This window comes from Chelmon rostratus, chromosome 15, assembly GCF_017976325.1.
Source record: "Chelmon rostratus isolate fCheRos1 chromosome 15, fCheRos1.pri, whole genome shotgun sequence".
NCBI classification, from domain to species: domain Eukaryota; kingdom Metazoa; phylum Chordata; class Actinopteri; order Chaetodontiformes; family Chaetodontidae; genus Chelmon; species Chelmon rostratus.
In genome coordinates this window covers 26,349,747-26,367,234 of record NC_055672.1, presented here as the reverse complement: position 1 = coordinate 26,367,234, position 17,488 = coordinate 26,349,747, and the positions used below count along the sequence as shown (strand labels likewise).

General features: G+C 42.2%; 1 protein-coding gene across 1 annotated transcript; it reads right to left on the bottom strand.

The window, feature by feature from the left end:
• Positions 1-395: 395 nt before the first annotated feature.
• On the bottom strand, positions 396-16,432 carry LOC121618047 (mitogen-activated protein kinase kinase kinase 7-like). Its single transcript, XM_041953295.1, has 14 exons — positions 16,234-16,432; positions 14,516-14,626; positions 14,033-14,098; positions 13,105-13,150; positions 12,761-12,899; positions 12,486-12,610; positions 12,248-12,376; positions 11,256-11,386; positions 10,727-10,787; positions 10,441-10,571; positions 10,212-10,350; positions 7,230-7,291; positions 6,617-6,732; positions 396-2,287 (listed from the first exon to the last, which is right to left on the bottom strand). Exons 1-14 carry the CDS (start codon positions 16,297-16,299, stop codon positions 2,116-2,118), a joined length of 1,494 nt encoding a protein of 497 aa, XP_041809229.1. The 5' UTR covers positions 16,300-16,432; the 3' UTR covers positions 396-2,115.
• Between the last annotated feature and the right edge of the window lie 1,056 nt (positions 16,433-17,488).

Here is a 17,488-nt window from a genome sequence, read left to right as displayed (position 1 = left end):
GCAGCTAACAGCCTCTTTTGTCACTAAATCTAACACGAAATTATTCACTGTCATTATCGGTCTGCTGCGGCTCAAACCTGGATGACTTGTTGATGATGATGATGATGATGCAAAGTTCCCACCACCTCTGATAGGCTGGGGGAATTTGAGGGGCTGTGTTGTTGAGTGTTACTGAAGAAACCTGGTCAAAAATGTTTTGAACAGTAGCATTATGGTCTACCTGGTGAAACCTTTGTTTCAGCAGAACAAATAGTCCAGTTCTTCATAGTTTCACCACCAGGACTCATGAATGGTTCGGCCAATCACAACACAGAATCTTCTTTCAGACAAACAGTAAAGCTGCAATAGAAGCGTTATTGTAAATGAAGACAACTGACAAAATACTACAAACTCACTGAACTTTTAAAAGCATATAATTGCAGTCTGTGCATTTTAAAATCACAGGAGAAACATTTCAGGAATTCTTAGGTTTCAATTAAAAGTATTCCTAAAGTAAACTGAGATGGATAAATGAACTGTACAAGAACAATCCGAACAAATGCATTCAATCAACAATTCATCCCAAAGAAACCCGGTGTCAGAAACTAAAGAAAGACCCATAAGAACACATGCAGAAGATTTCCTTGACCAAATAAGTGCAGTGCAGAATAACAGTTAATATAATTCTGTGAAGTGTAACTGTCTGTGTAAGTAACTACAGAAAATAGAAATTAAACAGATAAAAAGTAATAATTCTACAGTTATTTCCATTACAAACAGCCTTTTAACAAAGCTTTTCTTTTGCTGCTAGGCAGCATGTCTCTGAAGAGGAACTCCTTTGGCATGTCTTATATTCACAGTAAAATTGGTTGAAAATGAAACTGCCCACACTGCAACTGCCTTTCCTCTTTTCATAAAAAACACAATAAAATGGGTGGGCTGAAGGCGATATATATTAGTTTGAATTTACAAATCACATATGTAGTTACTTTTCAACAATTCAAAAAAGAAAATGCAATAAAACAGAACTCACTGGTAAAAGCACAAGTCAGAAACAACACCTGAAGCTGCAGGTTTCTTCTGACCGGAAACTCTTTGGTCCCATTCGATCAATACTGTCGTAAAAGACTGAAATGAACATTTCAATCAATTTTATGGTCAACCCCATAATCAAACGTCCAGATGCACAAAGAAGAAGTGACAGCTACTATTATCTCATTTACCTCAAAATGTGCTAATATTTATTTTAAAGTCAAACTGAAGTTAATTTGTGTTGTTTTGTGCATATATGGTCAAATCTGTGATTTCCAAAAAGAAGAAGTTAGTACATAGGACTACCTGTTGCTGTGAATTTTCACGGTCTGGTCGTACATCGTCACCACAAAACCCCACAAAAGAGTCACTAGCTAGATGTAATCGACGGTTATGTTAGCATGTGAGGCTAATTAGCTTCCACTTTCATAGTGGAGAACTAATTTCCAGTTTCTCGCTTGCTAGAAATGTGGCCTTCATGAATGTGGGTCACGCAACCTTGTATTCATCATCTTTGGCAGCATAACAACGCACTAGATATGAGCTGCGTAGGATAGTTTGGTTGCCCTGGAAGTAGATACCTATGCAGGAAGCTTCAACAGCTAACCTAGGGAGGTACTTTCTCTCTTTTATTTAGGTTAAACTCAGAGACCAGAAAGGTTTTTTGCCAGGAGCTGGGCTTTCCAAATCTCTACAACAGATGTGAGTGCAAAGTCGATGCATGGTTAGAATGCCCACAATTAGGTTTGAAAAATACCAGAATTTTCATTTAACAACTTAAAAGCCAACCAAAGGCTCAAGGCTTAGACATTTCTTCCACAAATGTCCCACAACTAGTTTTGATAGCTGCCTTACCATTAACAAAAGGTGACAAATTCCCTTTCAGTTGGACTTTAAAGCCTGTAATTGCAAACTAACAACTGAATTCCAATGTTATTTTGATACGTTGTTTCTTGGTGAGTTAAATATCTTCTTTTTTCAGGATAATAGGCTGCCATACTTCATGTTCATTTCCTCTTATCTTAGAGAAAGACAGTCCAGAAGAGAGCAGAGTCAAATCAGCTGAGGGGACGTGGACTGTGTGCTGCAGTCCAGCCTCCTGACCTAGCTGTGGTGCTGGTTCTGACTCTTGATCAGGCTAAGTTTGCTCTTCAGGCTCTGGTAGCGGGTGGACAGGTTGCTGTTGTCCTCCAGCAGCTTGCTGTGCTCCTGGATGAGTCTGGATGAAGTCTGCTGCTCCCTCTGGTCCAGCTCTAGCTCAGACACCAACTCCTGTCTAAACAGAGGGGGCAGCACAGAGATGACATGTTCAGACCCACTCCCTCTGTAGATATAAAGAGCTCATTCTAAGGTAACAAAATACAGTGATTCATATTTTCAGGTGACCATACACTAATTAAAACATAACTATGGAGATTATATTGCATCACTGGACCTTTAAATTACGCTTTATACCTGCTTCCATAATTAGGTGACACTTCGCTTATCAGGTCAGTCTATAACAACTATTTTTCCTTCACAGTGTGATCAGGACAAAGTAGGTTAACAATAATAATGTGACCAACAGTCTGCATGGATGAAACAATGATTGTCTAGCAAAACATGAAATACAGTCCAGCATATGAGCACACAGGAGAGTTAAAGACACTGCAGGACAAATAAAGCACTCTGTCCATACATGCCAATACGGCCACACGTTTAGCATGCTCTTTTGCTTTAACAATGATTGAACCACTATTTTAAAAAGAAAAGAACATTTGCTATTGGTTTCATGTAAGAGATGTTCTTCAGATGTTGTGTAACTTTCAGGGGCTTCATTTCAAAGGAAAGCACCATTACATTTTCACATAATATCACCTCATGCAAAACATGTCCTACAGTGAATTATGGAGATATCCTATATGACATCTAGAAGGTAGTCTTTATCTGAGTTCAAAGTGAAGAACCAAGACACCAGATGACAGGATGGATGAACTCTAAAATCATACCAGTTCTGAACTGGTGCACTTTGCACCTCACTACTGCAATGACCTGAAAAACAACTATCATGCAGACACTAACTCCTCTGAGGGACGTATTCACTGAGCTGTATTTACTATTTCTAATAACAATTGTGAATGTATGTCATCTGTCAGTGTGTGTGTGTGTGTGTGTGTGTGTGTGTGTGTCTTGTTGTGATGTTACATGTGTGTTATTTTCTCTCAGGACTCTAAAATAGATCTTACTCTTCTTCTTGAATGAATGAATCTTAACTTTCTACTGTTGCTAAGCGACTAACTTGTGCTAATCTGACTGAATCTCGAGTTCCCTTTGCATGGAGATAGACACTGACTGAGTTCTAGAAGCGTGGTTCCAGTGAGAATCTCCCTGCAGCCTCCACACACTCTTCATCCTGAACACACTCTGTTCAGTTGTGTCCGGAGGATCAGCTGTGTTTGAGTACTCACGAGCCGTTTGTTGACCTGTAACACTGTCTGGAAGACGTATTGTTCTTTTGATAGTTGAACCTGTTCTGTATTTTGATATACAGCAACAAAACGTCCATGGAGTTTATAGAAGGAAGCAGAGACATCTACAGACCCATCAGGATGTGTGAGATTGTTTTATTTGACTGGAGTTAGACTGTAAACATGTTCAGGTGTAGTTAAACCCCTGAATACTGAACAACACTGTCTTATTTCCTTCGCAGGTGTTGTTTGACACACCCACATATGAGCAGAATTTGCAGTCCTGCTGGCACATCAGCTCCTATAAGTCTCAGGTAAGACCAACCATCACCATTTTGGTGTCTGCACCAAAATAAAATGGCACATAGAGTCTCACAAACTGTGTCTCGTACTTCGACTTGAAGACATTAAAGACATGTGATCTGTTGTTTGTTGTTCAGGTTGTACTGATGACTAAACTCAAGAGGCTTCAGCAGAAACACCAGGTCCCATCTGAGGTGACTGCTGAAGATATGTGTAAGCTGCTGGTAGAGGAGACCAAAGGCACACTGAGACTGCAGTGAGTTACTGAGACACGCACGCACGCACGCACGCACGCACGCACACTCCAGCACTGCGCCTTCTGTTTGAAGGCTCTGGGAGTTTGAACTGGAGGACTATTGATTTATTTTGTTATTAATTAATTACAAATCTGCTCAAAGCCAGAAGGCTGCTCAGCTCCACAGAGGACGACCCTCCTCAGTTTCAGTGAGTCATTGTAGACAAACATTTATTGGCAGTTCAGGTTCAGTGGCTGTGACGTCTCTGTGATGCTCTCAAGTGACTTTAAAAGCTCACTCTGAATGACTGTAATGTCACAAGATCATCAGCCAGGCTCAGGAGTACGCCAGGAGCCTGGCGGAGCAGCAGCAGGAGGCCCCCAGCTCCAAACTGCTCCACCCACGGGAGGTGGTGATGAAGGAGGTTCCCAAAGTCTTGCAGGGCTTTTGGCTTTTGGTTCCTGTCATCCCTGTGGTGCACAATGACCAGGGCACCTGTGCTGGTCCAGGGGAAGAAGAGGAACAGCTGGAACCCAGTCCAGTACCAGCCTCTACTGTGTCTGATTGTGATGAACAGCCAGCACACAGCCCAGAGGTTGCAGCAGCACCACCTCTTCTCACCCCTCCTGTCTTGGATGCTGAGGATAGTTGTGAGGAGCTCACCAATGACTCTCTCGTGGTTTCAGCTCATCGATATCCCATCATCAGTCCAGAGCAGAACAGCCTGACCATCAGCCAGGATGAGGAAAGAATGCAGTCTGAGAGTGCTATTTCTATTGCTGAATTTATAGATGAGACTATTCCTCAGCTCGATTATTTCTTTTATACATTTTACAACTTTTTTTCATATTACTACTATTACTACTTTTCATGTTATTAAAATAATAAATTAATTGTATTGTATTGCAGTCAGTTTGCATCAGTTTCATGTATTGTGAATTATTGCAACATTATCAAACAGGAAGTGTAAGTTGCATTCACTGTATGTTACAGTGCAGTAAACGCTTGGTCCTTACAAAGGTGGACCTTGTAATTCATCTCCTTGTCAGAGAAATATGGGAAGTCTGATTTCTAAACACTTAAGCTACGCATTTAGAAAGAGCAAGAAATAAAGTAACAGCCAGAATGATACTGGAGCTGTGAGACAGATACCAGTATTGATATTTGAGTTCTAAATGTACAACAATGATAGACTGGCTGATACAGAGATTTTTTACATACACACAGAACCTAAAACATTTGGACAAAGATCTCTGCAATTCATTGTCTGTCACCATGTCACCATGTGTACTGAGTGGGACATTTTTGAGCTCAAAAAATAAACTTGTCAACTCTCTCTGGTGGACAAACTATGTAAGAGTGAGCCTTTTTGTAAATGACCATCAACATATCTTTGGAATTTCTGCGCTGCAACTGCATACTCACTTACACCAGAGTCACGACTTTACGTCCTGTCATTCAGTGCACTGTAGGATATTGTACAGCAGGCAACAGAATTCACTGTATTCAATGGGATGTTGAAAATTGTTGAAATTGACATTAAAGTATATCTGTGGTTTCACTGTTAGAGGCAGTGATAAGCGTCCTTCACACTCATGATGGTCATTAAGGCTTCAGCAGAAAACTGCATTTTAAAATTCATCAATAACGCAGCCCGAGAAGGAACAGAAAACTGTTGTCTTCCTCACTGAAGAACTTTTTGAACTCACTGCTGTTCCCTCTCTCTCTGCTCCCTCTCACACAACCGGTGCCAATTATCACACAGCACGCTGCTCGTTCCATAAAGATGTGCCGCTATGTCTGAATGAAGGCATAAGAAACAATAATGGAAGAGTCTCCTGTGGAGAATGGCAGATGCCCCTTAACAGACACATGAAGACAGTAATGTTAACGTGTTCCATTCCATAAAGGCTGGAAGCAGGGGGAAACAGTTCGCCTGATAACAGCTGGGTACAGTGACTGTGTGCAGCATCAGACAGTCTTGTCATTACAGCTTGTGATGTGAGGTTGTAAGGTTTGGTACCATCATGCCTGCACAGAGGCAACCAGCTGCACAAACTGCACAATCAGCGCTACATGGACCCACGAGGGGGGAAATAAAACCTCTGGTGACTGACAGCAGAATAAGAAGCACTTTACTGAATCTTCTCTGGTGTCTCAAAGAACTCACCAAGAGAAAACTGATCATGAAGTGTATCAGTCCAGACTGCAGGTGGACCTCACGTATTATAAATGACAAACAGGTAGAAACAGGATGAAAACGAGCCATCTTGTCCTGTAATATTACGGTGAGGACAGTTACTGTTTAGTCACTATGTTTCACTCGCTTTTTAATGAGGAACTGTTCATAACATAAACACCTCAGTTTGAACTCCTCACTTACTAACTGATCAGGGAGAATACCTGCACCAATGCGTGGTTACCATGGTTACTAAATGACCTCTCATAAAAAAACATGTTGTTTACACAGATCACTTAGGAGATAAATTTATGACAGTTTATAATCAGCAGATAGATTTAATAGGAGTGAAGATTTTGAATTTTAATGAACTACAAAATCCCTCAAGATGTACACAGCTCCAGGAAAAATAATAAAATTCAGCATGTGACTCGACTTACTTCCTCCGAACAAGGTTTGCGATCTCTGACTGGACTTTGAGGTACTCCTGAGCCATCCTGATGTGATGCTCAAACACGGCCATGGACTCTTTGGAGTTTGGACACGGAGCCAGAGGCTGAAAGCACAGACAGCTCAGTGATTAATAAATAGTTCCAGAACAGGGTCTACACAGCTTTCAAAAAGCCTCATTTAAGACAACATCAACAACTGGGCGACAGAAATAAAGTCAAAAACTACTACAACTAAATCATATTTGTATTTATTCCACTTACAGCTATAATGTATGCCTGCCACACATGTGTTTGCATAAATACTATATTCGACTATACTATATGCATATGTGTATGTGCATGCATCTTACTTCTCCCCTGTGGGGGACATAGTGTGTATTGGGGAGGACATACTGTTCTAAAGCAAACCAAAACAAAATGCTCTACTGACCCATGTTAAATTTTATTGGAAGATATGTAAATTAATAACTGAAAAACGAAACTGTCAATGACAGACAAAAGAGACAACAATCAAAACACTATGAGACATTATCATTACTATTATATTATAAATATTAACAATAGTATAGTGCTCAAACACAAACATATATTTTCAACATACCTGTAACTGGTGATCCAGTTTCAGGTAGGCCAAGGGAATTGAGCTGTCTAAACCGTTGGTAGCTAAAGACACACAAATACACACTGTCATTGTCACTGCACACACACCTGGGGTCCGTTTCACAAAGCAGGTTCAACAAACTCTGAGTGTAACCCTGAACTCTGAGTTGATCTACTCTGAGATAGGAAACTGAGTTTTCGATTCCACAACAGCAGATTTGAGTTAGTTTGATTAACTCAGAGTAGGTTCACCTCGAGTTAAGCGCGTGCACCGCAACTTTAAAAAGATAGCATCAATAGAACCCCGATTTGAGGAGTCACCATGGCAACGGGGAAGCTGAAGGCTGCCTACTTCACGCCACTGGAAATTAGACATTTTAATGCGCTCATACAGCGAATATGAACACGTTTTTAGACGGAAGTCCAACACCGCTGCAGCTGCGAAGTAGAGGGAGACGGCGTGGGAGAACATTGCTGCTTGGGTCAATGCGAGAGTGTAAATGTGGTCCTTTGAAATCACAATAATATTACAGGGCAAAACTGCTTGAATGGTTGCCTATTAATTTATTTCATTTAGGTGCAATCCCGCGGGGGAGAGGCGCACTTGGCAGCAGCTTAAAATGAAATATAAAAACATTGTTCAAACAGGTAAGACCTCTGCATGATCTCATGGAGGTAGCTACCTCATTTTGATCATGTTTTACATTGTAAAGTAAATATTAAGTGGCTCCCTTTCATTGTAAAATTGGTTATATTGTGTTCATATAATGTTTTGTTTTTTGTTAACGAATGAAATAAAATTTAAAAATGAAAACAAGTGTTCTCATCTATATAATGTTATGTTAAATAATTAAGCCTACATTTAAACTAACACAGACTTTTACTCAGCTAACAGAAAGAGGCAGATGCACGAAGGACGGGTGGTGGCCTAATACTGATAACTGTCTGGAAAAGCAAGAACATCGTGGTCTGATAACTATCTCCCGACGAATATTTAATTCTCTGCACAGTATCGCTGCACCTTCATCCACGTGATCATGATCAAAAGACGTTAACACCCTAACAATACCCGAAAAAAAGTCACCACCTACTGTGCCTAATGGACTTCCACTGACTGATATTTTTGATGATTTTTTTTTTATAACAGACGGCAGAACTATGCCAAAATTCGTCTGCTGACTGAATGAATGAATGAGGAAGCGAAATACGGTGTGTGGTTGAAAGAGGGCGGAGACACAGAGAAACTCGAGGTTCCTTGAGTAAAACCTGGTCCCGACCAGGTTAGGTTCATAGAGTCAGTTACTGCGGTAACTGACTCAGAGTTTAACTTACCTCTGTCTGTGAAACAGGCTTGAGTTACCCCTCTTTCTCTGGTTTGACTTACCTTCCTATGTGAAACAGAAAACTCAGAGTTTCCCTCATTTCAGGGTTAACATACTCGGAGTTTTCAGTAAACCTGCTTTGTGAAACGGACCTCTGCACAGGCACTAACACTGGTAGGTTGCACTGTAATGCCCCTTAGTGGTGCAATGTGGCCAATGCAACATCACTCAAAGCTCTGACTGTGTGTGTATCCGTCCTGGAGATGTCCAACTCCTGATGAACTCAACAGGCTGAAGTCGGACTCATCAAGAAAATTAACTGTCGTTTGTCTCCACCAACCAGTCAAGTTGCAGTTTACATCCATGTGTGTCCAGACCCATGATATATGTAGTGAAGACTTTGAAGGAATTTAATAAAAGGTGTTAGGTGTCTTTTTTGGTGAAATGGAAGCACAGAGGACTGATACAGAGCTTCATCACATGGAGCAACAACAGTCACCTGAAGCTCAGTATCAGCAGAACCAATGAGCTTGTGTTGGACTACCATGGTTCAAATATGGATGTTACCGCAAAGAAGCAAATTTTACAAACTGTAAAATGCTGATGCTTCACACACATCTTCAACCCGGCAGAAGACCACAGAAGACCTCTACAATCAGCACAGTTTCAAGACTAGTGTCATCAATTCAGCAACTGGCTAAATGTGAAATATGGTCACAATCTGCCTTCTGTTCCTGAGTGATGCTGCTGAATAATGGCCAGAAAAGTGTTTATGCTGAACATTATAATATCACAGTGAAGCTGACCTTTGGTATATAAAATGTCATCACTTCATTTCATCCTGTGAGACAATTTCGGAAATGTTGTCATAATTACTGTATGAATGAGTATCTTGAGTTGTGGCCAAAAATGTGTTTTGTGTCACTGTGACTTTTGACGACCAAAATCTCGTCAGGTCATCCTTGAGTTCAAGTGAACGTTTTTGCCAAATCTGAAGAAATGCCCTCAAAGTGTCCCTGAGATACCGTGTTCATGAGGATGGGACAGATGTACATACACCTGGACAGATGGACAACCTAAAAACATAATGTTTCTGGTCACAACTACCACCGGTGTAGAGGCAAAAAAATATTTGTTCTTTGGTTGAGATTTTGCTGGTCTGTCCTATGTATTAATAATCAGGCTTGGATTTTACTAAAGTGGTGTCTGCAGCAGAAATTAAAGAGCTCAGCTTCACTGTGTGTTAATTTTGATTGTTTAGGTGCATGACAGTGTGATAGACACAGTATGAGGTCCTGTTTGAAGAGAATAAATCAGCCAACTATACATTGTGCATCCTTATACAAAACTGATTAACTGTCTCAGTGAGGAGGAACTAACACAAATGAATGTGAAACCTGGGTTACTGATTGTGTTTCTGAAATAACCTCAGAGTTCAATCTCTGAGACTTTCCAATACCCAGCCAGTTTAAGAGAGGGGGTGGGACTAAGCTCTCATTCAGGTTCATTCATAATCTTTTTAACCAACTGCATGGAGGAATAATCGAGCAGCTGAGGAGAGGATGCTGCTCGGCTGTAGTGACTGTAAGGACAGTGACAGAGGTCACTGATACTAAAACGTTTGATATAATGCTGTGACTGTAGCCTCTACCTCTCCCTACCTGTGGGACTGAAAGTCATCCTCAGCTCTGATTGGCCAGTGGTGGTTACAGGACTGGTGCAGTGGGTGGGGCTTTGGGAGCGCCCTGGTTGACTGTCTATACTGGACACCCTGGACAGACCAGTACGCAATGTGGCTGTCTGAGGGGGAAGAAAAAAGGGTGAAAAGATCAAACGGGCTTGAACAAAACGCAGTCCTGACAGCATGATCGGTTTTTATCATTATATTACCTTTGAGGGTTTGAATTGTAGTGGAAATTTGGCCTCAACACTTTTCAGGGTTTCATCTCTGCCAACTGAGTTTCTGTGTTCTGTGTTGTCGTCACTCCTGTTACTGTTGATGGTAGAGTCAGCATACGAGCCTGCAGACAGCAAGACCGATTCATGAAAACACTTTCTCTGCATGCAACACACGATGAATTCCCAACACACATGGAGCCAATTGTTGACTCTAGACATTTTCTTGAAGTTGACAAAAACAATCATGCATCAGCATAGCAGCATTGCTTGCAGTTACCTGCGCTTGTGGTTGAAGGGTGGTGAGGGAGCTTGAGTGGTTCGTCAGAGCCTGGGAAGTACTGGAAAAATTCAAACACACCAACCAGCACATTTAAAAAGAGCTCACTACAGTATGACCTGATTCAAGCCTCATTACAAGGAAAACTGTATCAAAATGTCTTGGCATTAACAAGCCACTACCACATAGATCATAGTTCTGTGTTCACATGCCTGTTTCTTCATTGTGAATTGACGTGGTCAGTGCTTGATGTCTCGTGTGAGTGTTTCAGAGTCAGTTCTAAACCAGATATAAGACAGATCTTAGCTTTATGAAATGGTTTAATCTTGGTTCACTTTGTTCAGCTCATTCAAAACAGGCTTGTCACTATAAGCTTCTGTCCATAGTTCAAAGATAAACCTCTTAATAAATCTCTAACAGTGTTGGTAGGTGTATTAATATGTTACATGCTTATTCTGTACACAAACAGAAGCGTAAAACTGATTATCTGTGGTTTCAGGGGCAGTCACAGTGTGTGATAGGACTATACCTTCATGAGATGGCTCATGGTGTTCTTGACCTCCTCCATGGACGGTCTCTGGCTGGGTTCTTTGTCCCAGCAGCGGGTCATCAGAGTCTCTATGGGCTCTGGAAGGTCTTTGATCAGAGGAGGCCGTGTACCTGCAACACAGTAAACAATATAACGTCACAATAAAGTATGTCTAGACACCTTGGACCTTACTTGTACATCTGATGCTACTAAGAATCGTCAGTCAGTCTGCAGCTCTGTAAGGCTCTCGTCACCTCGTTCTTTTGATTTACTGGACTACAACTGCCTCCATACTGCTACCACTGAACCTCCATACAAGAAAACAAGAGAGCTGTTGACAGCTCAGAAGCTCACACAAGCTGACTGGATGCTGCCTGTCCGGCCTCAAACAAGAGAGGGAGACAAAGTAAACTATTGTGGTCAAGAAATGGGATGCAGCACCAGTGTCAAGGCATTCTTTAACATTCACCCACCAGGGCTTGTAGTCGTTTAGGCTGCTTGATTGAATGATGGGGAAACAGTCTCATGTCAGCTCTCTGCCACTTGGTGCAGTGCAGTGAACACTCTGATTATTGGAACTTCTGAGCTGAGAGCAGCAGATGTTGGATTGGCAAACCAAAACACAACACAGTAGTTGCTTTAAGGTGCACAGTCTCACTCGAGCACCAACAGTTTGGTTGGAGATTCGGGTGGTTATGCTTTCTAACTCCACACCAACAGAGTTTTTTCATTTTCAAGCTTGTAGTTGTCAGCCACAACTGACATCACTAGAGGACATTGTCAAATTTCAACAGTTTTCTTCTTCTTCTTTTCACATATGCATCAGCAACACCTGGAAACCCACTTTCATGTGTAAAGTCAATGAAGCCCTTTCATTTTCAGTGGGATCAGCAGGATCAGCGTTACCAGCGTTAGGATCAACAAAAGAAACAAAACAAAAAAGAACATCATCAAAGCAGTCGTAGTTATAGTTGGTGCAGGACTTTGCTCACCTCTGTGGACAGCCCACATTATACAAAATGCAGAGCCACCAATCTCATCAAAGGGTTTCTTGCGTGTGATGACCTCCCACAGGATGATGCCCCAACTGAACACGTCACACTTTTCACTGTAGTTACTGCCTGAGGAGTACACGCCAAAGTTTTGTTTACTGTATTCAGGACTTGAAATTTACAACCAGCAAAATGCAGGTAAAAATGGAGGTTGGGGTGAAAAGTGAAAGTGGCTCACCTTCAAACACCTCTGGCGCCATCCAGGCTGCGCTGCCTTTATTGTTGGTCATGTAGGTCTGAATATCACAAGCTGTTCCGAAGTCACAAATCTTCAGCACAGTACCACGAGCCACGAGGAGCAGACTGCAACAGCACAGTGGACACAGATTAGAGACCAAAGAAAATATGTTCAGACAGCCAGACCTCACGTTATCTCCACGGCCATGTTTTCAGAGCTCTTACAAAAACTCTGAAGTGTGTAACTTCTATATGTTTGGTCATAAAGAGTCTTACTTTGGTGGTTTGAGGTCCCGGTGAATTAAGGCCTTTGGCTTCATAGCATGCAGATAGGCAACTCCCTGGGCACACTGCAGACACCAGCTCATGGCATGAGATGCTGTGTAGTGGGGCTGTGGGTCTGCACTGTGCAAGACTTTAAGTGACAACCAAAATAAAGGCAAAGAATGAGATATGATATGTATGCTTGGCATGACAAAACAAAAAATAACCACAATTATACCGTCTATCCAAGACTAATCCCTTTAAGAATAATTACTATAATTACTGACTTTTGTTGGTGATCGTTACACTCAATCAACATGAATCAACTAGAGTTTTACAGACATAGTATGACTTACGGTTATATAAAGAGCCACATTCTGCATACTCCATGACCAGACAGACCTGAGAACATACATCATGTTACCTTAGCAGTGAAAGCATAACAGTGAGGCACTAGTCATCTGTAACTTCCCCTAAATTAGCTTTAACCCACAAAATGTTAATAGATGGTACTGTGTTTTACACACGACCGCCAATATTCTGCTCTGACACGTTCACTGTGTCCTTCCATTGTAGTAACTTTATCTCAGTGAGTGGGATATTGCACCACAACATCATAAAAAAGGAACTTTTTCCATGCAGTATTGTGGATGTTGTTGCACTGAATAACAAACAGGGCATTATAAATTCGAAATGAGCTCAGGCTTTTATTTTGAAGGCTGCACATTAGTATTTCCCATTTTTATGTCAGTACATTATATTTTCATGTAACGTTTGCACACGTTTTACAAGAGAATGTTCTGTATTTTAACAGGAAGCATTGTGATTTTTTTTTTAACGAACTGCACGTGTTGCACTTATACTAGCTTTGCTTCCTCTTTTTGTTCTTTTGTTTTCCTGAAAGGCACGGGGGCATGGAGACATTGGTGTACTGACATATAACACATAGAAGCATTGTGAAACGTATCTTCCATGGGCAGATACCACTCCCAATAGCATGGGAACAACACATATACAGTGCATCACTGCTCCTCCACTGACAGATAACACGTCTTATTTCAACAGTCACCACATGTGGTTCACAGAAAATGACTGGAGGTTCCACTAAGTGTGGACAAGACCTCAGTCCTGACTTCCCTGACTTCTAACCTTGCTGTCAAGTAAGGGTTATCCCTGGTGGCATTGTGGAGGGACAAACATGAAACATTGTCCTGAGAGAGGGAGACTGATATGTTGAAAATGCAAAAGCTATTAGCCTCACATTGTTGGGCTCTGTGTACTTACTGGATTGTCACAGGAGCCGTACAGCTTGACAATGTTGGGGTGATTCACCCTGGAGAGCTGGCGGAGCTGTGCACAAACCAAGAACACATATTATCATGAACATATTCTTCCATATATTTATCTCTCTGTCTGTCAATCTATATTACATTGGAGCATATTATATATATATATGTCTGCATGTACTGAACGTGTATTGTAGGTTCTGACCTGTATCCAAATCATTTGCGAATAAAGAAATAGTACACAAGAGCAAACAAAATCCAATCTAATCTTTAACCACACATGAATGTAATATTTTGGTTTGGCTCACAATATATGCATATAATCACTTTGGCCATTCATATTATGACCTATAATGTATGAAAATATAAAAACAACACAAAAGCATGGTTGTAAACAAAGATATAATTCAAATATGAGGACTTCTTCCATCAAACATGTGACTGTTCAGAAGACAGAGGACAACAAAGGTGTTCACAGTACCTCAACAAGGAAAGCGTTCCTTTCATTCTCACTCTCAATGGTCTTGATTGCTACATCCTTTCCTTTCCATATGGCCTTGAAGACAACTCCAAATGTCCCTCTGCCAACAGCCTGAGGAAAGACAACACGACAACAGTCAGGGGAGGAAGTAACAAATTGTCTTGCCAGAGTAACAAAGTCAATTTTTTAAAATCTGTAATTTTACTTGTACTTAAGACACTGTGACTACAGTGTTCGACGTCTTGGCAGTGCCGGACTCCGCCAAACTCCCAGTTAATCCAAAACAGGCAAAGAGGCGAAGGTGAGTTTACTTAGGTCTTTATATTCTCTTATTCTATTCTCTGTGTGACAGTGATCTGTAAAGTAGGGCAGCTGAATGAAGCCTGGTCGCTGAAACCTCGCGGCTAGCTGCCACCCGAAGCGGCCGCAGGGGACAGCTGGGGATTGACTCAGTTTTGGAACTAGCCTCAAGTGGCCACTCGAGGAACTGCAGTTTTTGGCACTGGCTTCTTTTTTCAGCCCTGGAGTTCTGCTGCTGCAGAGGGACAGAGCTCCACGTACAGAGAGGAGACACATGTTCTACACCCTAAATGGGGGGTGCAGTCACACCAAAGCCAGAGCTTGCAGCTTGCGAACAGTACAAAAAAATGCAGCTTTAATGTGTGTGTTTGTGGGCTGCAGCCGCTTTAAAGTTTCTATTATCTTTACATCTCAGCTGGTGATGCTTTAGTCTGCTGTTAAAGTGGCAGTATTTTAATATACTGTATGTAGCTTCTGTTTATTCATTGTTGGTAGCTGTGTTTTGCCCTCTTTTCTAGCTATGAGGAAGACGGTATATTTCTAACTGATAACCACTTGTACGCACAGGCTGCAAATATCCACCTATAGAAAAGGAATTTATTGCTGGTTTGGACATGGTGTAGTTCACACCTGGTGCCAGTGAGATGTCATCCCACTAGTCTGCATACGTTGACATGCTAATATACTTCCTTTTGCAACATAAAAGTGCACTTTAATTGAACATGTTACTGCATCATTATTATCACATATTTGAACTGAGCTACTGCTTCTTTTATCAGAGTACACACTTTTACTTGAGTACAGTTTATTAATGCAGCACTTCTTGTACTTCAGTCAAACATTGCTGTACTCTTTCCATGCCTGGTACTCTTTGCTCCAGGTGAGGAGAGGATTCACAGAGGGAGAGGATCAGGGGGGCTAACAGGAGGGGCAGCTACTCGTTTTCACCTCGGACGCCCCGGGCAGGTAAATCTGGCCATGGTAAACAGGACATACAGTACCAGCAACGGGGGTTTTAAATGCTCTTACTTCTGTTGCCTTGCAGAAATAAACTGCATATTCAAACATCTGTACTTTCAGAAGAAGCTTCTTCGAGTGTTCATTTCACCACTAGGCTGCCCTTTTTAAACCCGGGGCCTCGCGTGTTGTTAAAATGCTTTTAACTCTCGGTTCAACATCAACTGCTGTTTGGTGTGTTGTTCAGACCTCGGCGGGTTAAACCCCTCCGTGTATTTCACATTAAAGGACACCAAACAGTAGTTATACCAGCAGACTTGATTTCTAAGCAGCCTGTGTGTGTCTTTGACCCCAGCTTTGCTCATGAAAGACTACAACCTACTACCGGAACACTGTTCCCCCAGCGAAGCGCGGCTAACGTCAAAGCCCTTTCTCGAACTGCTGTCGGTCAGTAAGTTTACCGCTTCAACTTCGATGTCTTCATACTGGATGTCTTCGAACAGACAGCCAGCTGGAGTCTCCACCATCGCGACGGGGCGGCGATACTCCTCGGCGCGAGCCGACGATGCTGGAGCGAGCAGCCGGAGCTTATCTTTCGGTTGGTGGGACGAAACTAGCCGCCGCGGTGCTCGCTGGCTCGTGCCGAACAGTCGTTTTCATCTGTTGCTGTGAATTCAGGAAGTAGTACCAGCAGCTCGCGCAGTGTTGCTGCATGCGAGGGCCGAGCGCTTGTGAACGTCCCACAGCGCAGGGGGGAAGGGGGGTGGACCTTTTTCTCACGTTCAACCGCGATTTGGTTGATTTAGTGCTGCCGAGCACATGTCATGTTCAGTCTGTGACCTGCGGCAGGAATTCGTACTTTTATAATAAGGTCTCAACGAGGCTTCGTCGTACACGCGCTCTGCTGAGGCGCGGTCTTGAACGCAGCTTTGTTTTGTTTCTGCGTGCGCGAGAGCCTCCACAAGGGGCGACAAACAATGTTTCCGTAGCTCATACACAGTACAACATCCACCCTCCATCCCCACTCTGAGACCCGCGGACACCTTGTATTCATTAAACCTTTATTACCATGAACGCTACGGAGTGTTACTGCGAGCCTTCAGCACGCTGCGGTTTCTCTGAGTCACATGCATGGGACGGAACGCATAAACTGAAACTGATGGGGTAACTTCATCAGAGTATTGTGTGAACATTGCACCATGTTTAGTGCTGCTCAGTCCGGCCTGCTTCGGCCCTGCAGTCAGGCCCAAACACGCAGCTGCCTTTTGTCCATGTGTGAATGTGACTTGTGACTTACACCTCAGGGCCACCGTAGTTTTGGGGACTAGAGGCAATGAGAGGTGTTTCAAGAGGAAAGCCACTTCTTTATGGATTATACTGTGATCATCAAACATTGATTGACATATTATCACTTATCAATTTTTATCATCAGGTGTTTTCTGGCTCTCTAGCTCCCTTTATAACTATGTGTGGAAGTGGACTCGTGAGACAGATCATAAACATCCAGTGTATGTATTGTCCAAATATCCCACACAGTTGAAAACTGCTTCACAACTCAAAACATGACGTTTTGGAGAGATTTGTGCCTGTTTGGAAGCATTCACTCCTCGGGAAGAAGCATTTTGATCCTCTGAGGTCATGGAATAGAAATGTCAGTGTTATGTAAATGCTCCCAGATCATGGAACATGTGAGTGAAGCATCAGTTTCAGCCAAAT

Coding starts and splice junctions, on each gene's coding strand:
- LOC121618047 (XM_041953295.1), bottom strand. CDS start 16,299: ATGGTGGAGACTCCAGCTGGCTGTCTGTTCGAAGACATCCAGTATGAA. Junction 14,627..16,233: donor AAGACATCGAAGTTGAAGCG/GTAAACTTACTG, acceptor GTCTTTCCTCAG/GCTGTTGGCAGAGGGACATT. Junction 12,611..12,760: donor CGGGACCTCAAACCACCAAA/GTAAGACTCTTT, acceptor GTGCTGTTGCAG/TCTGCTCCTCGTGGCTCGTG.